The sequence below is a fragment of the Bombina bombina genome, chromosome 2 (genome assembly GCF_027579735.1).
Source record: "Bombina bombina isolate aBomBom1 chromosome 2, aBomBom1.pri, whole genome shotgun sequence".
Lineage (NCBI taxonomy): Eukaryota > Metazoa > Chordata > Amphibia > Anura > Bombinatoridae > Bombina > Bombina bombina.
This window is the reverse complement of record NC_069500.1, coordinates 865,258,022-865,277,286: the sequence shown is the minus strand read 5'-3', so window position 1 is coordinate 865,277,286 and position 19,265 is coordinate 865,258,022. Positions and strand designations below refer to the sequence as shown.

The following is a 19,265-nucleotide window of genomic DNA, read 5'->3' as shown; positions in this document are numbered from 1 at the left end:
TATAGATAACATTGTGCTCACGCCCGAGGAGTTGTGTATGACACAGCGCTAATTGGCTAAAATGCAAGTTATTAGATAATAAATAGTGATCAGGGGGCTGTCATAAGTGGCTTAGATACAAGGTAATCACAGACGTAAAAAGTACATTAATATAACCATGTTGGCTGTGCAAAAACGGGGAATGGCTAACAAGGGGATTATCTATCTTTTGAAAAATAAAAGTTTTGGAGTTTACTGTCCCTTTAAGGTTGCTGTGATAGTCAAATTTCCTGCCTGAAGAAAACGGCTACAACCGAGAAACATGTTGCCTGTCTGGTAGACCTTATTAGGTTTATCCTTTTATCAGTGTACACTTGCATTTTACTTGTTTTTATCGAATAAAGATGTTTTATTATCCCCCCTTATTTCAGTTCTTTTGACAGACTTGCGTTTTAGCCAATCAGTGCTCACTCCACGTGCATGAGCTCAATGTTATCTATATGAAACATATGAACTCATGCCCTCTAGTGGTGAAAAACTTTCAAAATGCATTTAGATTAGATGCGGCCTTCTAGGTCTAAGAAATTAGCATATGAACCTCCTAGGTTTAGCTTTCAACTAAGAATACCAAGAGAACAAAGCTAAATTGGTGATAAAAGTAAATTGAAAAGTTGTTTAAAATGACATGCCCTATTTGAATTATGAAAGTCTTTTTTGGACTTGACTGTCCCTTTAAGGAGATCACTGGGACCTGGCAATTTGAGTTTTTTCCGGAACCGGACTACTGGCAGTTCGAGAGACTCGGCAACAGTGAGCTGGTACACTGCGATCCCCAGCTAGTCTCTACCAAGCACATTTGAGTGCTGTAGGAGTATGTGAATACCCTGTGTTTTATTTTCACATAGTTGAATTATCTGATGTGGACATGAGGTGCCTTCTGTTGTGGTTATTTTACATATCTATTTCCTGTCATTTAGTGCTCCAGATGCCTACCTAGGTATCTCTTCAACACAGAATATCATGGGTGCCTACCTAGGTATCTCTTCAACACAGAATATCATGGGAACGAAGCAAAATTTATATCAGAAGTAAATTGGAACCTTTTTTATTATTGTATATTATAAGCCTTACCATAGCTGGATACTGAAGCGGAGTGTGTTGTTGCTGGTAAAAGGAGTGCATCAAAAACTGCTGCTGAAGCATTTGTTGCTGGCACGCCTGCTGATACTATACAAAAAAGGAAAGAAATATATAAATGACGTATACTTGATAAAGAATCCCTGATAAGCCAAAATGATAAATTATTATATAATAATAATACACAGGTTAGTTTAAGCTTTCATAAATATTAATGTGTTCATTAATGGATTCACTTTACATTTTATAAGTAAAATGATGTCCCTCTTTTCGGTGCCTTGTTTGCTATATATTTGGAAAATGTATTCTCACAAAGTCCAAACATTACTATAATGTTATATTAGAACTAGTATTTAGACTTTTTTTTTTTCTATATAACTTTTTTTAAAATCATTTTTATTAAATGGTGTTATTATGAGTGTAACTATACTTTGTAATGTATTTTTGATGTGTTTTGTGCAACTTTTTATTTGAGTGTAACGTAACAGTTGACCAGAGCTCTGGAGGTCTCCCTAACCCGACACGCGTCAACTTCATTTGTGCTCAAGCGATCGCGTTTACTTTCAACTTGTAATACGAGCGCTACTGCCAATGTGCACGGATAGAAGCAATAAACCCGATATCTCTCACACGCCACAGGTAATCTGACCATACTTATTACTTTTTTCCTCTGCAAATTCCTTATGTATGTGATTTTATGACTGCAAAGCCCATTACCTTTATTGTTAAAGCAAAAGGGGCCTTGTGAAAACCTGGCTATTAGAGAACACATCCAAGCTTATATTTTGGAAATTTCCTCGAAAGGATATGGTCTTTTTAGAATTTAGAAGAAGCTGGTTCTCAAGTCTAAAGGGCTAGAATTATAGGTCATGTCCTCATAATCTCAACGCACTGTTTCAGGGTTTTACCAAGACCTGACAGAGCTAGCTGTAATCCTTTAGTCTGAAGAAATAAATAGTTTTAGAATCTTGTTGCTATTCTATAAGCAGTTATAGCTGAGGTATATTACAGTGTTTTGTAGAGAGGCTCTTTATACATAGCCATCTAGGATTACTTGGAAGACAAAATATAAAAAAAAGATTATACTTTTATGATTTTAACAATGGTCTTAAGTTTCTTAGTCTAGTTTATTATTATTTATTATATAAAGGCCTTACCAAAGACTTTTTTTTCACTTTGTACTGTTTATTTTTTGTCTGTCAATGATATTACAATGCTCAAATAACATATTCATTTACTCTCTAAATTGGTATTTCAAGTAAAAGCATTTGAAAAGCAAGATGATAATGCAGATGCCTTATTTTATCAAGCAGTGTTTAAAGGGACAGTGCTCCAGAATTTGTATTGTTTAAAAAGATAGATAATCCCTTTATTACCCATTCCCCAGTTTTACATACCAACACTGTTATATTAATACAATTTTTACCTCTGTGATTACCTTGTATTTAAGCCCCTGCAGACTGCCCCCTTATTTCAGTTATTTTGACAGACTTGAATTATAGCCAATCAGTGCCCTCTCATAAGTAACTCCATAGTCGTGAGCACAATGTTATTTATATGTCACACATGAACTAACGCACTCTAGCGGTGAAAAACTATCAAATGCATTCAGATAAGAGGCATCCTTTAACGGCTAAGAAATTAGCATATGAACTGATCTAGGTTTAGCTTTAAACTAAAAATACCAAGAGAACAAACAAATTTGATGATAAAAGTTAAATGAAATGTTGTTTAAAATTGCATGCCCTATCTGAATCATGAAAGTTTAATTTGGACTAGACTGTCCCTTTAAGTAACAAAGATTTATTTTAATTTTATACACTTTGCAATCAATATTGGACTGCTCAAACTAATTACATTCCTACATGCTCTGTAATCTTCAAAATGTAGCCATGAGTTAAGGGTTATGTATACCTGCTGCATATAAGCTTCCTGTAGCATTTGCTGCCGATGCTGCTGTTGCTGCAAGTGATGCAGTTGCTGTAGTCTCCAGTCTCCGGGCTGCAGCTGCTGCAGAACTCTGTGCTGCTGTGGAGGCTGCTGGGTGCTTCCGTGAACCAGCAATGCATCTTGGTTACTACTAGGCCTGGGTGCTGTTGCAGTCACTGCAAAAAAATTAAAAAATTCCACATTACTCACACAATTGCAGCATGAAATAAAGAGCAGCTGAGTCTAACGAGGTCTGGAAAGCGGATCTTAGAAATGTATCATAAAATATAAAAGAACAAAAAGAAAATGCTCTGTGTTTTATTATTGCACAACTCCTTGAACATAACTATGTGTTTAACGGCTAAAAAGGGGTGAAACGCATACTTAAATTGCTGTGACCTAGTTAGACACATATGGAATTACACATTAGAAATTAGCATATGAGCCTACCTAGGTTTAGCTTTCAACAGAGAATACCAAGAGAACAAATCAAATTTGATTATAAAAGTAAATTGAAAAGATGTTTAAAATTGCACGGCATATCCGAATCATGAAAGTTTAATTTTGACTAGACTGTCCCTTTAATATTGTTTTCAATGTTTGTTGGTCAAATTATCATTTAATCAATTTATGTTAAATTATGTAAATTATTTGTGCGTTGGGTAGCATAATTAACATTTATAAATGACAGTAAAATGTTATAATATTGAATACTATTACACTGCCCCCAACCAGCTACTTCCTAATCTGACCCGTCTGGCAAACGTTTTTGTGGAGAACACTGATTACTATTAAAGAGATATGAAACACATTTTGTTTAGGCAATTTCTGATTTACTCCTATTATCAAATTGTCTTCGTTCTCTTGGTATCTTTATTTGAATAAAGCTGGACTGTAAGCTTAGGAGCCAGTCAATTTTTGGTTTAGCACCCTGGGTAGCGCTTGCTGATTGGTGGCTACATTTAGTTGAACCAAAAATGGGCTGGCTCCAAAGCTTACATTCCTGCTTTTTCAAATAAAGATACCAAGAGACGACGGTTGGTTAGAATTTATCTCACCTTACACAATGTATATGGGGATGTGAGAACACTCATTTGAAAGAGGAGATTCTTCTTTCACAAATATGAGGTCTAGTGTCCCTCTATTTGCCAGGTAATTATCATAACAATAGCAAACACCTCACCATAGCCTTAGATACATTTTGAAAGAGTCCTATCAAGACAAATTTTTCCCTCTTCTGATGTCTACTGTTAGATGTTAGGGCTCTGGGTAATCACGTTTGTTTTGTTTAGTTGGACTTGGCCTACATTCTTGCCTTAGCTGTTTGTGCAAGCTAAAGTGTCACTTGGAGGTATTTTTCATTTTGCAAATCTGGTCTTACACACACCTTGCTAAGTTTAAAAAAAACACTGTAAACACACATTAGAATTGCGGACATACCTGCATACATTTTGTTCTACAATTTAAAACGTTATTTCTATAAAGTTGTAATTCTAGCTCTATTAAAAAATATATATATATTTTGGTTTTCTTAATACCATTTTGGCCGTGGTTACTTGGAGCACTTTGCATAGCCATCTTGACCGGTGTTGCGGAACTCTGAATAGTGAGAACATTTGAAGCGGTCGTATTGGAAAATGCTTTGGGTCTTTGTCTTGGCGCAATGGATGTTTCTGTTGGCCCAAAAGCATCTGTTATTCTGTAAAGTAAAAAAAAAAACAGTAAACCTATTAAATATTTAATTTTAAAATGTTTTATTATATTTTCTGATAAAAAGTGAAACCTAATTATTCATGATTAAAATAACAAATAGTTGAATTTACAAAATTCGACAGTGCCTAAAAATATAAATCACTAAGAAAAGGTTTAAACAATCATGATTAATATAGGATTATGTTGTGTGAATAAATGCCACTGTTAGAAAGAGGTTTGTAAAACAGTGGATTTCCTTACAAGAATGTTGTAGTTTTGTGGAAGATCTAAGCATTTTAGAGGGAAAAAGTGATTTTTGTACCTATAGTAGGGTTGTCACCTGTCTGGGAATGACCTGGGGTTTCCATTTGTGTGTCCTGGATTTGAGTCAGGCATGTCTGGATTTTGGTGGGAAACAGCCACAGCCAAAAAGATGACATTGTTTATTTACAACATACTGCACATGCTTACAGTTATTTCTCTTTTGCGTGTGTATCTTTGTGTATGTTAGTTGGTGATTGTCATTGTCTTTCTGTGTGAGAAATAGGGTTCCCACCTCAGCCATGTTTTCCTGGACACTTATGAGTTACACATGCTGCAGGGTATGCAGGGAGGAACATGAATAGTACTTTCCAGGATCACTATTCATGTGTTGTCCAGGGGTGCAATTCATGTTCCTCCCTCCACACACTGCAGCATGTGTCCAGGAAAACACAGCCGAGGTGGCAACCCTAGTGAGATAGTGTGTGTGTGAGTGAGTGTGTGAGTGTGTATGAGTGAGAGTGTGAGTGAGAGTGTGTGTGTGTGTGTGTGAAAGAGAGTGTGTGTGAGAGAGAGAGTGTGTGTGTGTGTGAGAGAGAGAGAGTGTGTGTGTGTGTGTGTGTGATAGAGAGTGTGTGTGTGATAGTGTGTGTGTGTGTGAGAGTGTGTGTGAGTGAGAGTGTGTGTGTGTGAGAGTGAGAGTGTGTGTGTGTGAGAGTGAGCGTGTGTGTGTGTGTGTGTGAGAGTGTGTGTGTGTGTGAGAGTGATAGTATGTGTGTGTGTGTGTGTGTGTGAGTGAGTGAGAGTGTGTGTGTGTGAGAGTGAGAGTGTGTGTGTGAGAGAGAGTGTGTGTGTGTGTGAGTAAGAGAGAGTGTGTGTGAGTGTGTGTAAGAGTGTGTGTGAGTGTGTGTAAGAGAGAGTGTGTGTGAGTGTGTGTGTGTGACTGTGTGTGTGAGAGAGAGAGAATCTGAGTGTGAGAAAGAGAGAATGTGAGAGAGAGAGAGAGAGAGAGAGATAGATAATTACACACACACACACACACACATTTATGTATATTGATATATAATTTAATTCCCTCATTAAGATTCACCACAGAAACAAGTATTGAGCCCAGTAATGCCTCTAAAACATGGAGATAAATATTTATTTTGGAAATTTGCATAATCTTTTTATAGCCATTGCAAGACTTCATAGATTTAGTTCAAACAATAAATAAACTGTTATGCAATATGTTTTATTTTGCAGTTACAAATAAGTTTTCCATTTGATTATATTCAAAAAATGTCCACAAGATGGCGCCAGAGTAATATTATTGTAAAATAGTTCAAACACAAACATAACCACCCGTGTCTGAGTTTCTAAACAATGATACTTGACTTGAATATTTGGAAAACAAAGTAAATAGAGTGAAATCATTTTAGAGAGAACAGAAAGAAACAAAAAACGGACAGGATTAGGTTAAAAGTGATAGCAAATAATAAAGCCCTCAGGTGGTAACTCAGGAAATAGTTGTCATTGTTGAAAAAGGAAGAAAAAAAAAAAATTGCCCCAGGTTAGTAATATTTGAGCAGGTTACTGGATGTTCATATAAGCAGTGCATAGAACACAGACTGTACAATAATAAAGGAGAAGAAGCCTAAAATGCAGATACAGCAGCAGTGAAGTAGAAACCTGGAAATAAGCTTAGGGTCAGGAAAGAACCACTAAAATATGACTGTCCCTGCAAGTAAGGGAGTTTTATTAAAGGGACATGAAACTCAAACATTTTCTTTCATGATTTAGGTAGAACATAACATTTTAAACATCTTTCCAGTTTACTTCTTTTATTAAATATGCTTCATTCTCTTGATATCATTTTTTGAAGGAGCAGCAATGCACTACTGGTTTCTAACTGAACACATGGCTGAGCCAATGACAATCGGTATATATGCAGCCACCAATCAGCAGCTAGAACCTAGGTTCTTTGCTGCTCCTGAGCTTACCTAGATAAACCTTTCAGCAAAGGATAACAAGAGAAGGAAGCAAACTAAATAATAGAGGTTCATTGGAAAGTTGTTTAAAATTGTATGCTCTGTCTAAATCATGAAGGTCTTATGACTTTACTGTCCCTTTACTGTCCCTTTAAGTGTGTAAAATATGGTAACAACAAGCATTAACAAGTAATAGGGACTTAAGAGGACATTATACATTTTTTTTATTTGTGCATAGAGTTGCCAGGCGTCTAATATACAAACAGTCCAGGCTGCCCAGTAAAATCTTCACAAAATTACTGGGCATTTAAATGTCCATTTTTTTTAAAAGTCCTGGGGTGTTAGCTAAATGTAAAAGGCTTCATGTGCCTTAACAAATTACAAATATGCAGCAGTTAACGGGGTCTATTAATTTCTGTTTATGTGTGTTATTAGCAACCAGAGAGGTACAGTTATTAATTTGTATGTTGCTGGCAGCCAAAGGGTAAAATAAATGCTCAGTTGTGAAAAAATTACATGGTGGGATCAAGATTGGGGGCTTAAGGTAGAGCTTTTGGGGAGGGGGGTATATTGTGTGACCTCCCACCATTGGGCCTTGGCACTGACACATTGTCAAGTATTTTTGCATTAGAAATTATCAGTGGCGTCACTAGGGTTGGTGTCACCCGGTGCGGTAAGTTATGGTGTCACCCCCCACACACACACACCTATTTGTCTAAATCAATTGATATTGCAAAATGTATTTTGGTCCCCTCTACACAAAAACATGAGGTATTTAATGTCCTTTTAATATTTGGGGATTAAATTAAAGCTGGATAGAAAGTCAAGATCAAGCTGAAAAATAATGAGAAAACATTAGGTATGTGCATAATTCGTTACTGGGATATTGTGAAACAAATTCCATATATGGCTGCAGGTAGCAGCATTTGGCTATTTATGGTGATAGATATATTTGTGTTAAAAGTGTAATACACAAAGACCTGTGCAAATCCAGATCTCTGTGCTTTAACAATAATACAGCCAGTCCGGAAAATATCCTAATGCTGCTACCTGCGGCCATATTTAGTATTCGTTTCACAAGCAAATATCCAAATAATTAATTTTTCACAAACCTAGAAAAAATAAAAAGGGTTATCTGCCAAATTGCATCACAATTTAAATGAATTAAAATTAAAAAAATAATAATAAAAAGGTTATCTGCCACATTACATCATCACAAATTCATTAAATAAAAATAAAAATAAATAAAAAATAAATGAAAAGGGCTGTCAGCCAAATGATACCACCATGCAGCTATTAAAGTCATACCTTCTTTCTGTCTTCCATCTAAAACAAAGAATTTCAAATTGTCTGTCTCTTTTTCAAAGGGACACTGAATCCAATTTTGTTTTCTTTTGTAATTCAGAAAGAGCATGCAATTTTAAGCAACTTTCTAATTTACTCCTATTATCAATTTTTCTTCGTTCACTTGCTATCTTTATTTGACAAAGAAGGTATCTAAGCTTCTTTTTTGTTTCAGTACCCTGGACAGTACTTTTTTATTGGTGGATGAATTTATCCACCAATCAGCAAGAATAACCCAGGTTATTCACCAAAAATGGGCCGTCATCTAAACTTTATTCTTTGGTATCTTTTGTTGAAAAAGCAGGTAGCTAAGCTCAGAAGAATGCACGTGTCTAGCAGCACTTTTGCAAGATTGCTTTAACTGTGTTCTGCATTGTGCATCCGCTGCTGACATGCAGTGCTCAAAATTGTAATTCATTGTCAAAAGCCATAAAAGTGATCCTGACACATGCAGGCTAACTACTTAGATATGCTCTTTAGCAAAGAATACCCTGAGAATTAAGTCAATTTGCTAATAGAAATCCATTAAAAACCTTTTTTATTTAAATTGTGAACATTTTGGGGGTTTATGTCCTTTTGGACTGTTCTTTCAAATGAATTAAAGAAATGTTTTGAATAAAACATCCATCTAATTAATTGGACTTGGGTCTAACACTCCTTTCTTTTCCTTTCTCGGGGGTTATAACTTGAAGGGACACTAAACCCAAATGTTTTATTTCATGATTCAGATAGAGCATGCAATTTTAAACAACTTTCTAATTTACTCCTATTATCAATTTTTCTTCGTCTTCGTGCTATCTTTATTTGAAAAAGCAGGAATATAAGCTTTAGAGACGGCCCATTTTTTGTTCAGCTCCTGCTGATTGGTGGCTAAATGAAGCAAACCAATCAGAAAGTGCAACTCAGGTGCTAAACCAAAATTGGACCGGCTCCTAACCTTATATTCCTGCTTTTTAAAATAAAGATAGCACGAAAAGGAAGAAAACTGTATAATAGGAGTAAATTAGAACATTGTTTAAAATTGCATGCTCTATCTGAATCATGAAAGATAAAAATTTAGGTTTAGTGTCCCTTTAACTGTTTTTTTTTTCTGTGACAATGATCTTACCTGGCTTTTATTTGATTTTTTCTCGATGCAGCCTCGCTTGCTGTCATTGGTTCCGGAAGCGCTGCTGGAAGTGGAGAATTCTTTGGTAGGGAGAATAAAAAATATAATTATTATTTAAAGCAACCAGAAACAATCTATTTTAATGAAATCATTTTAAACACTTTACAACAATTTTCCTACAAGACTAGGTTTGCCAGATGTCCAGTGTTCAACAGGACAGTCAAATATTTCAGATTGCTGTACATTAAAAGTCATACAAAAATACTAGACTCTTAAAGGTACAGTCTACTTGAAAATGTGTATTGTTTAAAAAGATAGATAATCCTTTTATTACCCATTTCCCAGTTTTACAGAAAACATGGTTATATTAATACACCTTTTACCTCTGTGATTACCTAGTAACTAAGCCTCTGCAGACTGCCCCCTTATTTCAATGTTTTTTTTACAATCTTGCATTTTAGCCTATCAGTGCTGGTTCTTGATCTCCACTGGAGTGAGCACAATGTTATTGATATGGCACACATGAACTAGCCCTGTCTGGCTGTTGTTCAAGATTTAAAAAGCTAATAAAAAGTACTGAGATAAGGGGTGGCCTGCAGGGGCTTAGAAACAGGCATATAGAAGTTATAAAGTATATTATTATACTACAAAAATGCTTATTCATTCCCTCATCCTGTCACGCATTGATTATTGCAATCTACTCTTAAATGGCCTTCCAAAACACTGCCTCTCCTCCCTCCAATCTATTATGAATGCTTCTGCTAGACTCATCCACCTAAGTCGACGATCTACATCAGCTGCTCCGCTCTGCCAGTCTCTACACTGGCTCCCCATACACTCCAGAATACAATTTAAAGTATTAGCCCTAACCTACAAAGCACTCAACAGTCTAACTCCCAACTATATTTCCTCTCTCATCGTGAAATACTCCCCATCCCGTCCTCTTCGATCAACCTCTGACCTACGTCTCTACACTCCTGCTATCTCTACATCCCACTCCCGCCTCCAAGACTTCGCACGTGCTGCTCCTTTCCTCTGGAACTCTCTACCCCGCTCCATCAGACTGTCTCCAACCTTGTATAGCTTCAGAAGATCCTTGAAAACCCACCTATTCAGAGAGGATTACCATCTCTCCTCCATCCCGCATCCGAACCAAGCTAGTACATGTACATGAACTGCCTGACTCACTGCTGCAACTACAACCAATGTGACAAGCTACCCCAACCTTATGTCTCTGCACCCTAAACCTATAGACTGTGAGCTCTCCGGAGCAGGGCAATCTTCCTCCTGTGCTAGATTTGTTTAGTCTTGTTATGTTTTGTATTGTATCACAAATCTTTGTCATTGTATACCCCTATCATTGTACCCAGCGCTACGGAATTTGGCGGCGCTATACAAATAAATGATAATAATAATAATAATTATTATAACAATGCTCGTTGTGCAAAGATGGTAAATAGGTAATAAATTTGTTATCTTATTAAAAAAAAAAATCAAGTCCCTTAAAGTGTCCAGTTTGTTCTACTTCCCCTGATTGGCAGCTTAATTTAATGATCTCCCATGCCTCTATGCATTGCAAATATTGTCCAGAAAGAAGCAATATTGCAGACCTGTGTTTTATTATGTTCTTTTTTGAGCCTTTCGGCCAAGGATGGTAAAACAAGAAAATTACTGCCTTAAGGTTTCAGGCAATATCAGAGGGAGTTAAAAACATAATTTATGTAAGAACTTACCTGATAAATTCATTTCTTTCATATTAGCAAGAGTCCATGAGCTAGTGACGTATGGGATATACATTCCTACCAGGAGGGGCAAAGTTTCCCAAACCTCAAAATGCCTATAAATACACCCCTCACCACACCCACAATTCAGTTTAACGAATAGCCAAGAAGTGGGGTGATAAAGTGCGAAAGCATATAAAATAAGGAATTGGAATAATTGTGCTTTATACAAAAATCATAACCACCACAAAAAAAGGGCGGGCCTCATGGACTCTTGCTAATATGAAAGAAATGAATTTATCAGGTAAGTTCTTACATAAATTATGTTTTCTTTCATGTAATTAGCAAGAGTCCATGAGCTAGTGACGTATGGGATAATGATTACCCAAGATGTGGATCTTTCCACGCAAGAGTCACTAGAGAGGGAGGTATAAAATAAAGACAGCCAATTCCTGCTGAAAATAATCCACACCCAAAAATAAAGTTTAATGAAAAACATAAGCAGAAGATTCAAACTGAAACCGCTGCCTGAAGTACTTTTCTACCAAAAACTGCTTCAGAAGAAGAAAATACATCAAAATGGTAGAATTTAGTAAAAGTATGCAAAGAGGACCAAGTTGCTGCTTTGCAAATCTGATCAATCGAAGCTTCATTCCTAAACGCCCAGGAAGTAGAAACTGACCTAGTAGAATGAGCTGTAATCCTTTGAGGCGGAGTTTTACCCGACTCAACATAGGCAAGATGAATTAAAGATTTCAACCAAGATGCCAAAGAAATGGCAGAAGCTTTCTGGCCTTTTCTAGAACCGGAAAAGATAACAAATAAACTAGAAGTCTTACAGAAAGACTTAGTAGCTTCAACATAATATTTCAAAGCTCTAACAACATCCAAAGAATGTAACGATTTCTCCTTAGAATTCTTAGGATTAGGACATAATGAAGGAACCACAATTTCTCTACTAATGTTGTTGGAATTCACAACTTTAGGTAAAAATTCAAAAGAAGTTCGCAACACTGCCTTATCCTGATGAAAAATCAGAAAAGGAGACTCACAAGAAAGAGCAGATAATTCAGAAACTCTTCTGGCAGAAGAGATTGCCAAAAGGAACAAAACTTTCCAAGAAAGTAATTTAATGTCCAATGAATGCATAGGTTCAAACGGAGGAGCTTGAAGAGCCCCCAGAACCAAATTCAAACTCCAAGGAGGAGAAATTGACTTAATGACAGGTTTTATACGAACCAAAGCTTGTACAAAACAATAAATATCAGGAAGATTAGCAATCTTTCTGTGAAAAAGAACAGAAAGAGCAGAGATTTGTCCTTTCAAAGAACTTGCGGATAAACCTTTATCTAAACCATCCTGAAGAAACTGTAAAATTCTCGGAATTCTAAAAGAATGCCAAGAAAAATTATGAGAAAGACACCAAGAAATATAAGTCTTCCAGACTCTATAATATATCTCTCTGGATACAGATTTACGAGCCTGTAACATAGTATTAATCACAGAGTCAGAGAAACCTCTTTGACCAAGAATCAAGCGTTCAATCTCCATACCTTTAAATTTAAGGATTTGAGATCCTGATGGAAAAAAGGACCTTGCGACAGAAGGTCTGGTCGTAGCGGAAGAGTCCACGGATGGCAAGAGGCCATCCGGACAAGATCCGCATACCAAAACCTGTGAGGCCATGCCGGAGCTACCAGCAGAACAAACGAGCATTCCTTCAGAATCTTGGAGATTACTCTTGGAAGAAGAACTAGAGGCGGAAAGATATAAGCAGGATGATACTTCCAAGGAAGTGATAATGCATCCACTGCTTCCGCCTGAGGATCCCGGGATCTGGACAGATACCTGGGAAGTTTCTTGTTTAGATGAGACGCCATCAGATCTATTTCTGGAAGCTCCCACATTTGAACAATCTGAAGAAATACCTCTGGGTGAAGAGACCATTCGCCCGGATGCAACGTTTGGCGACTGATATAATCCGCTTCCCAATTGTCTATACCTGGGATATGAACCGCAGAGATTAGACAGGAGCTGGATTCCGCCCAAACCAGAAATTCGAGATACTTCTTTCATAGCCAGAGGACTGTGAGTCCCTCCTTGATGATTGATGTATGCCACAGTTGTGACATTGTCTGCCTGAAAACAAATGAACGATTCTCTCTTCAGAAGAGGCCAAGACTGAAGATCTCTGAAAATTGCCCGGAGTTCCAAAATATTGATCGGTAATCTCACCTCCTGAGATTCCCAAACTCCTTGTGCCGTCAGAGATCCCCACACAGCTCCCCAACCTGTGAGACTTGCATCTGTTGAAATTACAGTCCAGGTCGGAAGCACAAAAGAAGCCCCCTGAATTAAACGATGGTGATCTGTCCACCACGTTAGAGAGTGTCGTACAATCGGTTTTAAAGATATTAATTGAGATATCTTTGTGTAATCCTTGCACCATTGATTCAGCATACAGAGCTGAAGAGGTCGCATGTGAAAACGAGCAAAGGGGATCGCGTCCGATGCAGCAGTCATAAGACCTAGAATTTCCATGCATAAGGCTACCGAAGGGAATGATTGTGACTGAAGGTTTCGACAAGCTGAAATCAATTTTAGACGTCTCTTGTCTGTTAAAGACAGAGTCATGGACACTGAATCTATCTGGAAACCCAGAAAGGTTACCCTTGTCTGAGGAATCAATGAACTTTTTGGTGAATTGATCCTCCAACCATGATCTTGAAGAAACAACACAAGTCGATTCGTATGAGATTCTGCTAAATGTAAAGACTGAGCAAGTACCAAGATATCGTCCAAATAAGGAAATACCACAATACCCTGTTCTCTGATTACAGACAGAAGGGCACCGAGAACCTTTGTAAAAATTCTTGGAGCTGTAGCTAGGCCAAACGGCAGAGCCACAAACTGGTAATGCTTGTCCAGAAAAGAGAATCTCAGGAACTGATAATGATCTGGATGAATCAGAATATGCAGATAAGCATCCTGTAAATCTATTGTGGACATATAATGCCCTTGCTGAACAAAAGGCAAGATAGTCCTTACAGTTACCATTTTGAATGTTGGTATCCTTACATAACGATTCAATATTTTTAGATCCAGAACTGGTCTGAAGGAATTCTCCTTCTTTGATACAATGAAGAGATTTGAATAAAACCCCATCCCCTGTTCCAGAACTGGAACTGGCATAATTACTCCAGCCAACTCTAGATCTGAAACACAATTCAGAAATGCTTGAGCTTTCACTGGATTTACTGGGACACGGGAAAGAAAAAATCTCTTTGCAGGAGGTCTCATCTTGAAACCAATTCTGTACCCTTCTGAAACAATGTTCTGAATCCAAAGATTGTGAACAGAATTTATCCAAATTTCTTTGAAAAAACGTAACCTGCCCCCTACCAGCTTTGCTGGAATGAGGGCCGCACCTTCATGTGGACTTAGAAGCAGGCTTTGCCTTTCTAGAAGGCTTGGATTTATTCCAGACTGGAGATGGTTTCCAAACTGAAACTGCTCCTGAGGATGAAGGATCAGGCTTTTGTTCTTTGTTGAAACGAAAGGAACGAAAATGATTATTAGCCCTGTTTTTACCCTTAGATTTTTTATCCTGTGGTAAAAAAGTTCCTTTCCCACCAGTAACAGTTGAGATAATAGAATCCAACTGAGAACCAAATAATTTGTTACCCTGGAAAGAAATGGAAAGTAGAGTTGATTTAGAAGCCATATCAGCATTCCAAGTTTTAAGCCATAAAGCTCTTCTAGCTAAAATAGCTAGAGACATAAACCTGACATCAACTCTGATAATATCAAAAATGGCATCACAGATAAAATTATTAGCATGCTGAAGAAGAATAATAATATTATGAGAATCATGATCTGTTACTTGTTGCGCTAAAGTCTCCAACCAAAAAGTTGAAGCTGCAGCATCATCAGACAATGATATAGCAGGTCTAAGAAGATTACCTGAACACAGATAAGCTTTTCTTAGAAAGGATTCAATTTTCCTATCTAAAGGATCCTTAAATGAAGTACCATCTGACGTAGGAATAGTAGTACGTTTAGCAAGGGTAGAAATAGCCCCATCAACTTTAGGGATTTTGTCCCAAAATTCTAATCTGTCAGACGGCACAGGATATAATTGCTTAAAACGTTTAGAAGGAGTAAATGAATTACCCAATTTATACCATTCTCTGGAAATTACTTCAGAAATAGCATTAGGAACAGGAAAAACTTCTGGAATAACCACAGGAGATTTAAATACCTTATCTAAACGTTTAGAATTAGTATCAAGAGGACCAGAATCCTCTATTTCTAAAGCAATTAGTATTTCTTTAAGTAAAGAATGAATAAATTCCATTTTAAATAAATATGAAGATTTATCAGCATCAATCTCTGAGACAGAATCCTCTGAACCAGAAGAGTCATCAAAATCAGAATGATGATGTTCATTTAAAAATTCATCTGTAGAGAGAGAAGTTTTAAAAGATTTTTTATGTTTACTAGAAGGAGAAATAACAGACATAGCCTTCTTGATGGATTCAGAAACAAAATCTCTTATGTTATCAGGAACATTCTGCACCTTAGATGTTGAAGGAACTGCAACAGGCAATGGTACATTACTAAAGGAAATATTATCTGCTTTAACAAGTTTGTCATGACAATTAATACAAACAACAGCCGGAGGAATAGCTACCAAAAGTTTACAGCAGATACACTTAGCTTTGGTAGTTCCAGCACTAGACAGCGATTTTCCTGAAGTATCTTCTGACTCAGATGCAACGTGAGACATCTTGCAATATGTAAGAGAAAAAACAACATATAAAGCAAAATTGATCAAATTCCTTAAATGACAGTTTCAGGAATGGGAAAAAATTAGGGATGCACCGAAATTTCGGCCGCAGAAAGTTTCGGCCGAAAATAGCATTTTTTGTTATTTCGGTTTTCGGTTTTTTTGCCTTTTATTTTCGGCAAAATTATTGTGTAGCATATTTTAAATTTGATGCCAGCCTAGAGCTGCTGTTTGAGTTCATTACTTGACTTACTGTTTTGCATATAATAATAGTTTTCTAGGACTATACTTTATTTTGATAATTGGTAACAAAACAAAAACGGTTAAATGTGATTCTGTTACACAGAACTAAATAAAGAATAATACTAGCGATGCACCAAAATTTGGGCCGCCGAAAATGTGCAATTCCAATTTCGGCCCAAAGAGGACCAAAATGGCTAAAAATGTACAGCCCTCCCCTGTTCTATTGAGTTACATGTCTATCCTTAGCATAAGGTGAGCAGCACAGCAATGGCATGGTACACAGAGCACACACATAAGTACCATTACATGATGATATTTGAAACTAGCAGAGAAGGAAACCAAAGTTCAGAATAGTGAATACAAATATCAAAGGAGGATAAGTAACATGTTTATAAACACTTGATATTATCAGACACAGCCCTAAGCACACACAGTGAATATCTTTAAAGCCTTATATACAGTGCTCATACATCAGCCTCTTGTGCGTAAACATTCTATTCGCCTGAGGCAAATATGCGTGCACACTTTATAAGCATAAGCCCCAAGCTCGCACACAGTTGGTACAAATTAGCACCCACCAGACAGTGTAAACAAAAAAGCACGGTAACTTTCTATAACCACCTTGCACGTAAGGTTGTAGCTAAGTCCAGTGGTCCTGGTGATAGGTGACAGGCAGACTCCATTTGGGGCTCTGGACATATAATCTGACGGGTCAGTGTGAGACCCGAACCAGGAACTAGGCAGAGATACGATGAGAGACGATCAGGTGCAGCCACGCTCATCGCACGGATAACTATACCCAAAAAGAAAACACATGTCCACCTCGTATTGTTGTCTGGCTATAACCACGCTCTCCCTTATAGAGCTCCAGTTTCACTGCAGATCACGCCCTACTGTACAAGTGAAAATGTCCATTTATTGGAGCTTTCCCGCCTACAAGCTCTCTCAGCTACACACACACACACTGTAGTTAAAAAAGAAAAAAACAATTTCGGTTTCGGTTTTCGGCCAGGATCATCCTGAATTTTCGGTATCGGTTTCGGTCCAGAATTTTCATTTCGGTGCATCCCTAGAAAAAATGCCAATAAACAAGCTTCTAGTAACCAGAAGCAAAGAAAAAATGAGACTGAAATAATGTGGAGACAAAAGCGACTCCCATATTTTTTAGCGTCAAATAAGACGCCCACATTATTTGGCGCCTAAATGCTTTTTGGCGCCAAAAATGACGCCACATCCGGAACGCCGACATTTTTGGCGCAAAAGGACGTAAAAAATGACGCAACTTCCGGCGACACGTATGACGCCGGAAACAGAAAAGATTTTTTGCGCCAAAAAAGTCCGCGCCAAGAATGACGCAATAAAATGAAGCATTTTCAGCCCCCGCGAGCCTAACAGCCCACAGGGAAAAAAGAGTCAAATTATAAGGTAAGAAAAAAGATTGATTCAAATGCATTATCCCAAATATGAAACTGACTGTCTGAAAATAAGGAATGTTGAACATCCTGAGTCAAGGCAAATAAATGTTTGAATACATATATTTAGAACTTTATAAATAAAGTGCCCAACCATAGCTTAGAGTGTCACAGAAAATAAGATTTACTTACCCCAGGACACTCATCTACATGTTTGTAGAAAGCCAAACCAGTACTGAAACGAAAATCAGCAGAGGTAATGGTATATAAATAAGAGTATATCGTCGATCTGAAAAGGGAGGTAAGAGATGAATCTCTACGACCGATAACAGAGAACCTATGAAATAGACCCCGTAGAAGGAGATCACTGCATTCAAATAGGCAATACTCTCCTCACATCCCTCTGACATTCACTGCACGCTGAGAGGAAAACCGGGCTCCAACTTGCTGCGGAGCGCATATCAACGTAGAATCTAGCACAAACTTACTTCACCACCTCCATAGGAGGCAAAGTTTGTAAAACTGAATTGTGGGTGTGGTGAGGGGTGTATTTATAGGCATTTTGAGGTTTGGGAAACTTTGCCCCTCCTGGTAGGAATGTATATCCCATACGTCACTAGCTCATGGACTCTTGCTAATTACATGAAAGAAATACTGGTTTGTGTGTGTCTCATGTATTGACTGGGGTAAAATCACTGCTCTATGCTTTATAAGAACCATTGTAGTGTAAAAACACTGGTCTGTGTGTGATACTAGCAGTCAAAGAGGGACAAAATACTGCTGTGTCTGCTACTGGCAGTGGCAGTCAAAGAGAACAAATAATTTGTGTGTTACTGGCAACCAAGGGGATAAAATCGCTGCTTAGTTGTGAAAAATATATACAACAGGTTCAAGGGTGGGGTCTAACTTAGAGCCATTGTGTAATCCCAGTTACCCTATACATAACATATCACAGTATATAATAAAAAAACTTTTCCCTACTTTCACTAGTATATTATTATTATTATTATTATTATCATCATTCATTTGTATAGTGCCACAAATGTCTTTAGAGCTGAAATACATTTACATTTTGGACTGATATCATAATAATTGAAACACAAATGACAAGCTGTCACATATGTCAGTCAGTGGCCTAAAAAAAACTGCATTTCCATTGACACAAGAAGGTAGAAAAACCTTATAGGGGCGTATTTTAGCATAGACCAACTAGGCCCATAACTAGGGCACCAAGAGATTTGGGGGCAGCATATAATGAGGGGTAGTTCTATGGTATTATAGTCACACTCCTATGTTTTATTTACAGGTAAAAATCCCTGAATCTGGAATTCCAAAATCCAGAATTATTCCGAAATCCAGACTTTTTCATTAAAGGGATAGTGAAGTAAAAAAATGTTTCAACTTAAAGCAGATCCAAAAATGTATTTTGTTTACGTGAAAAAGTAGTTACACAAGAGTTGCATACCAGGCACAGATAGAAGATGAGATAACTAACTCTGGAGCAAATAACATAATAAGAGACAGATGTAGCAAACAAATTTACATCCTAAAACAAGTTCACACTGCATATTAATGACAGAATTTTCACACAGATACCTTTTTTGCTCTCCCATAGTAATCTGTTATTGCATAGTGCACCAACAGGTTTATTAAGCCTATCAAGTTACTACTTGTTATCAG

General features: G+C 37.3%; 1 protein-coding gene across 1 annotated transcript in view; it reads right to left on the bottom strand.

Moving 5' to 3' along the window:
- Nucleotides 1-19,265, bottom strand: part of BMP2K (BMP2 inducible kinase) — a 479,609-nt gene that overhangs the window by 71,388 nt on the left and 388,956 nt on the right. The window contains exons 9-12 of the mRNA XM_053703190.1: nucleotides 9,421-9,500; nucleotides 4,584-4,744; nucleotides 3,031-3,221; nucleotides 1,111-1,206 (exon numbers count right to left, since the gene is read on the bottom strand). Coding sequence (XP_053559165.1) covers nucleotides 1,111-1,206; nucleotides 3,031-3,221; nucleotides 4,584-4,744; nucleotides 9,421-9,500 — 528 coding nt within the window. The remainder of the gene's footprint in view (nucleotides 1-1,110; nucleotides 1,207-3,030; nucleotides 3,222-4,583; nucleotides 4,745-9,420; nucleotides 9,501-19,265) is intronic.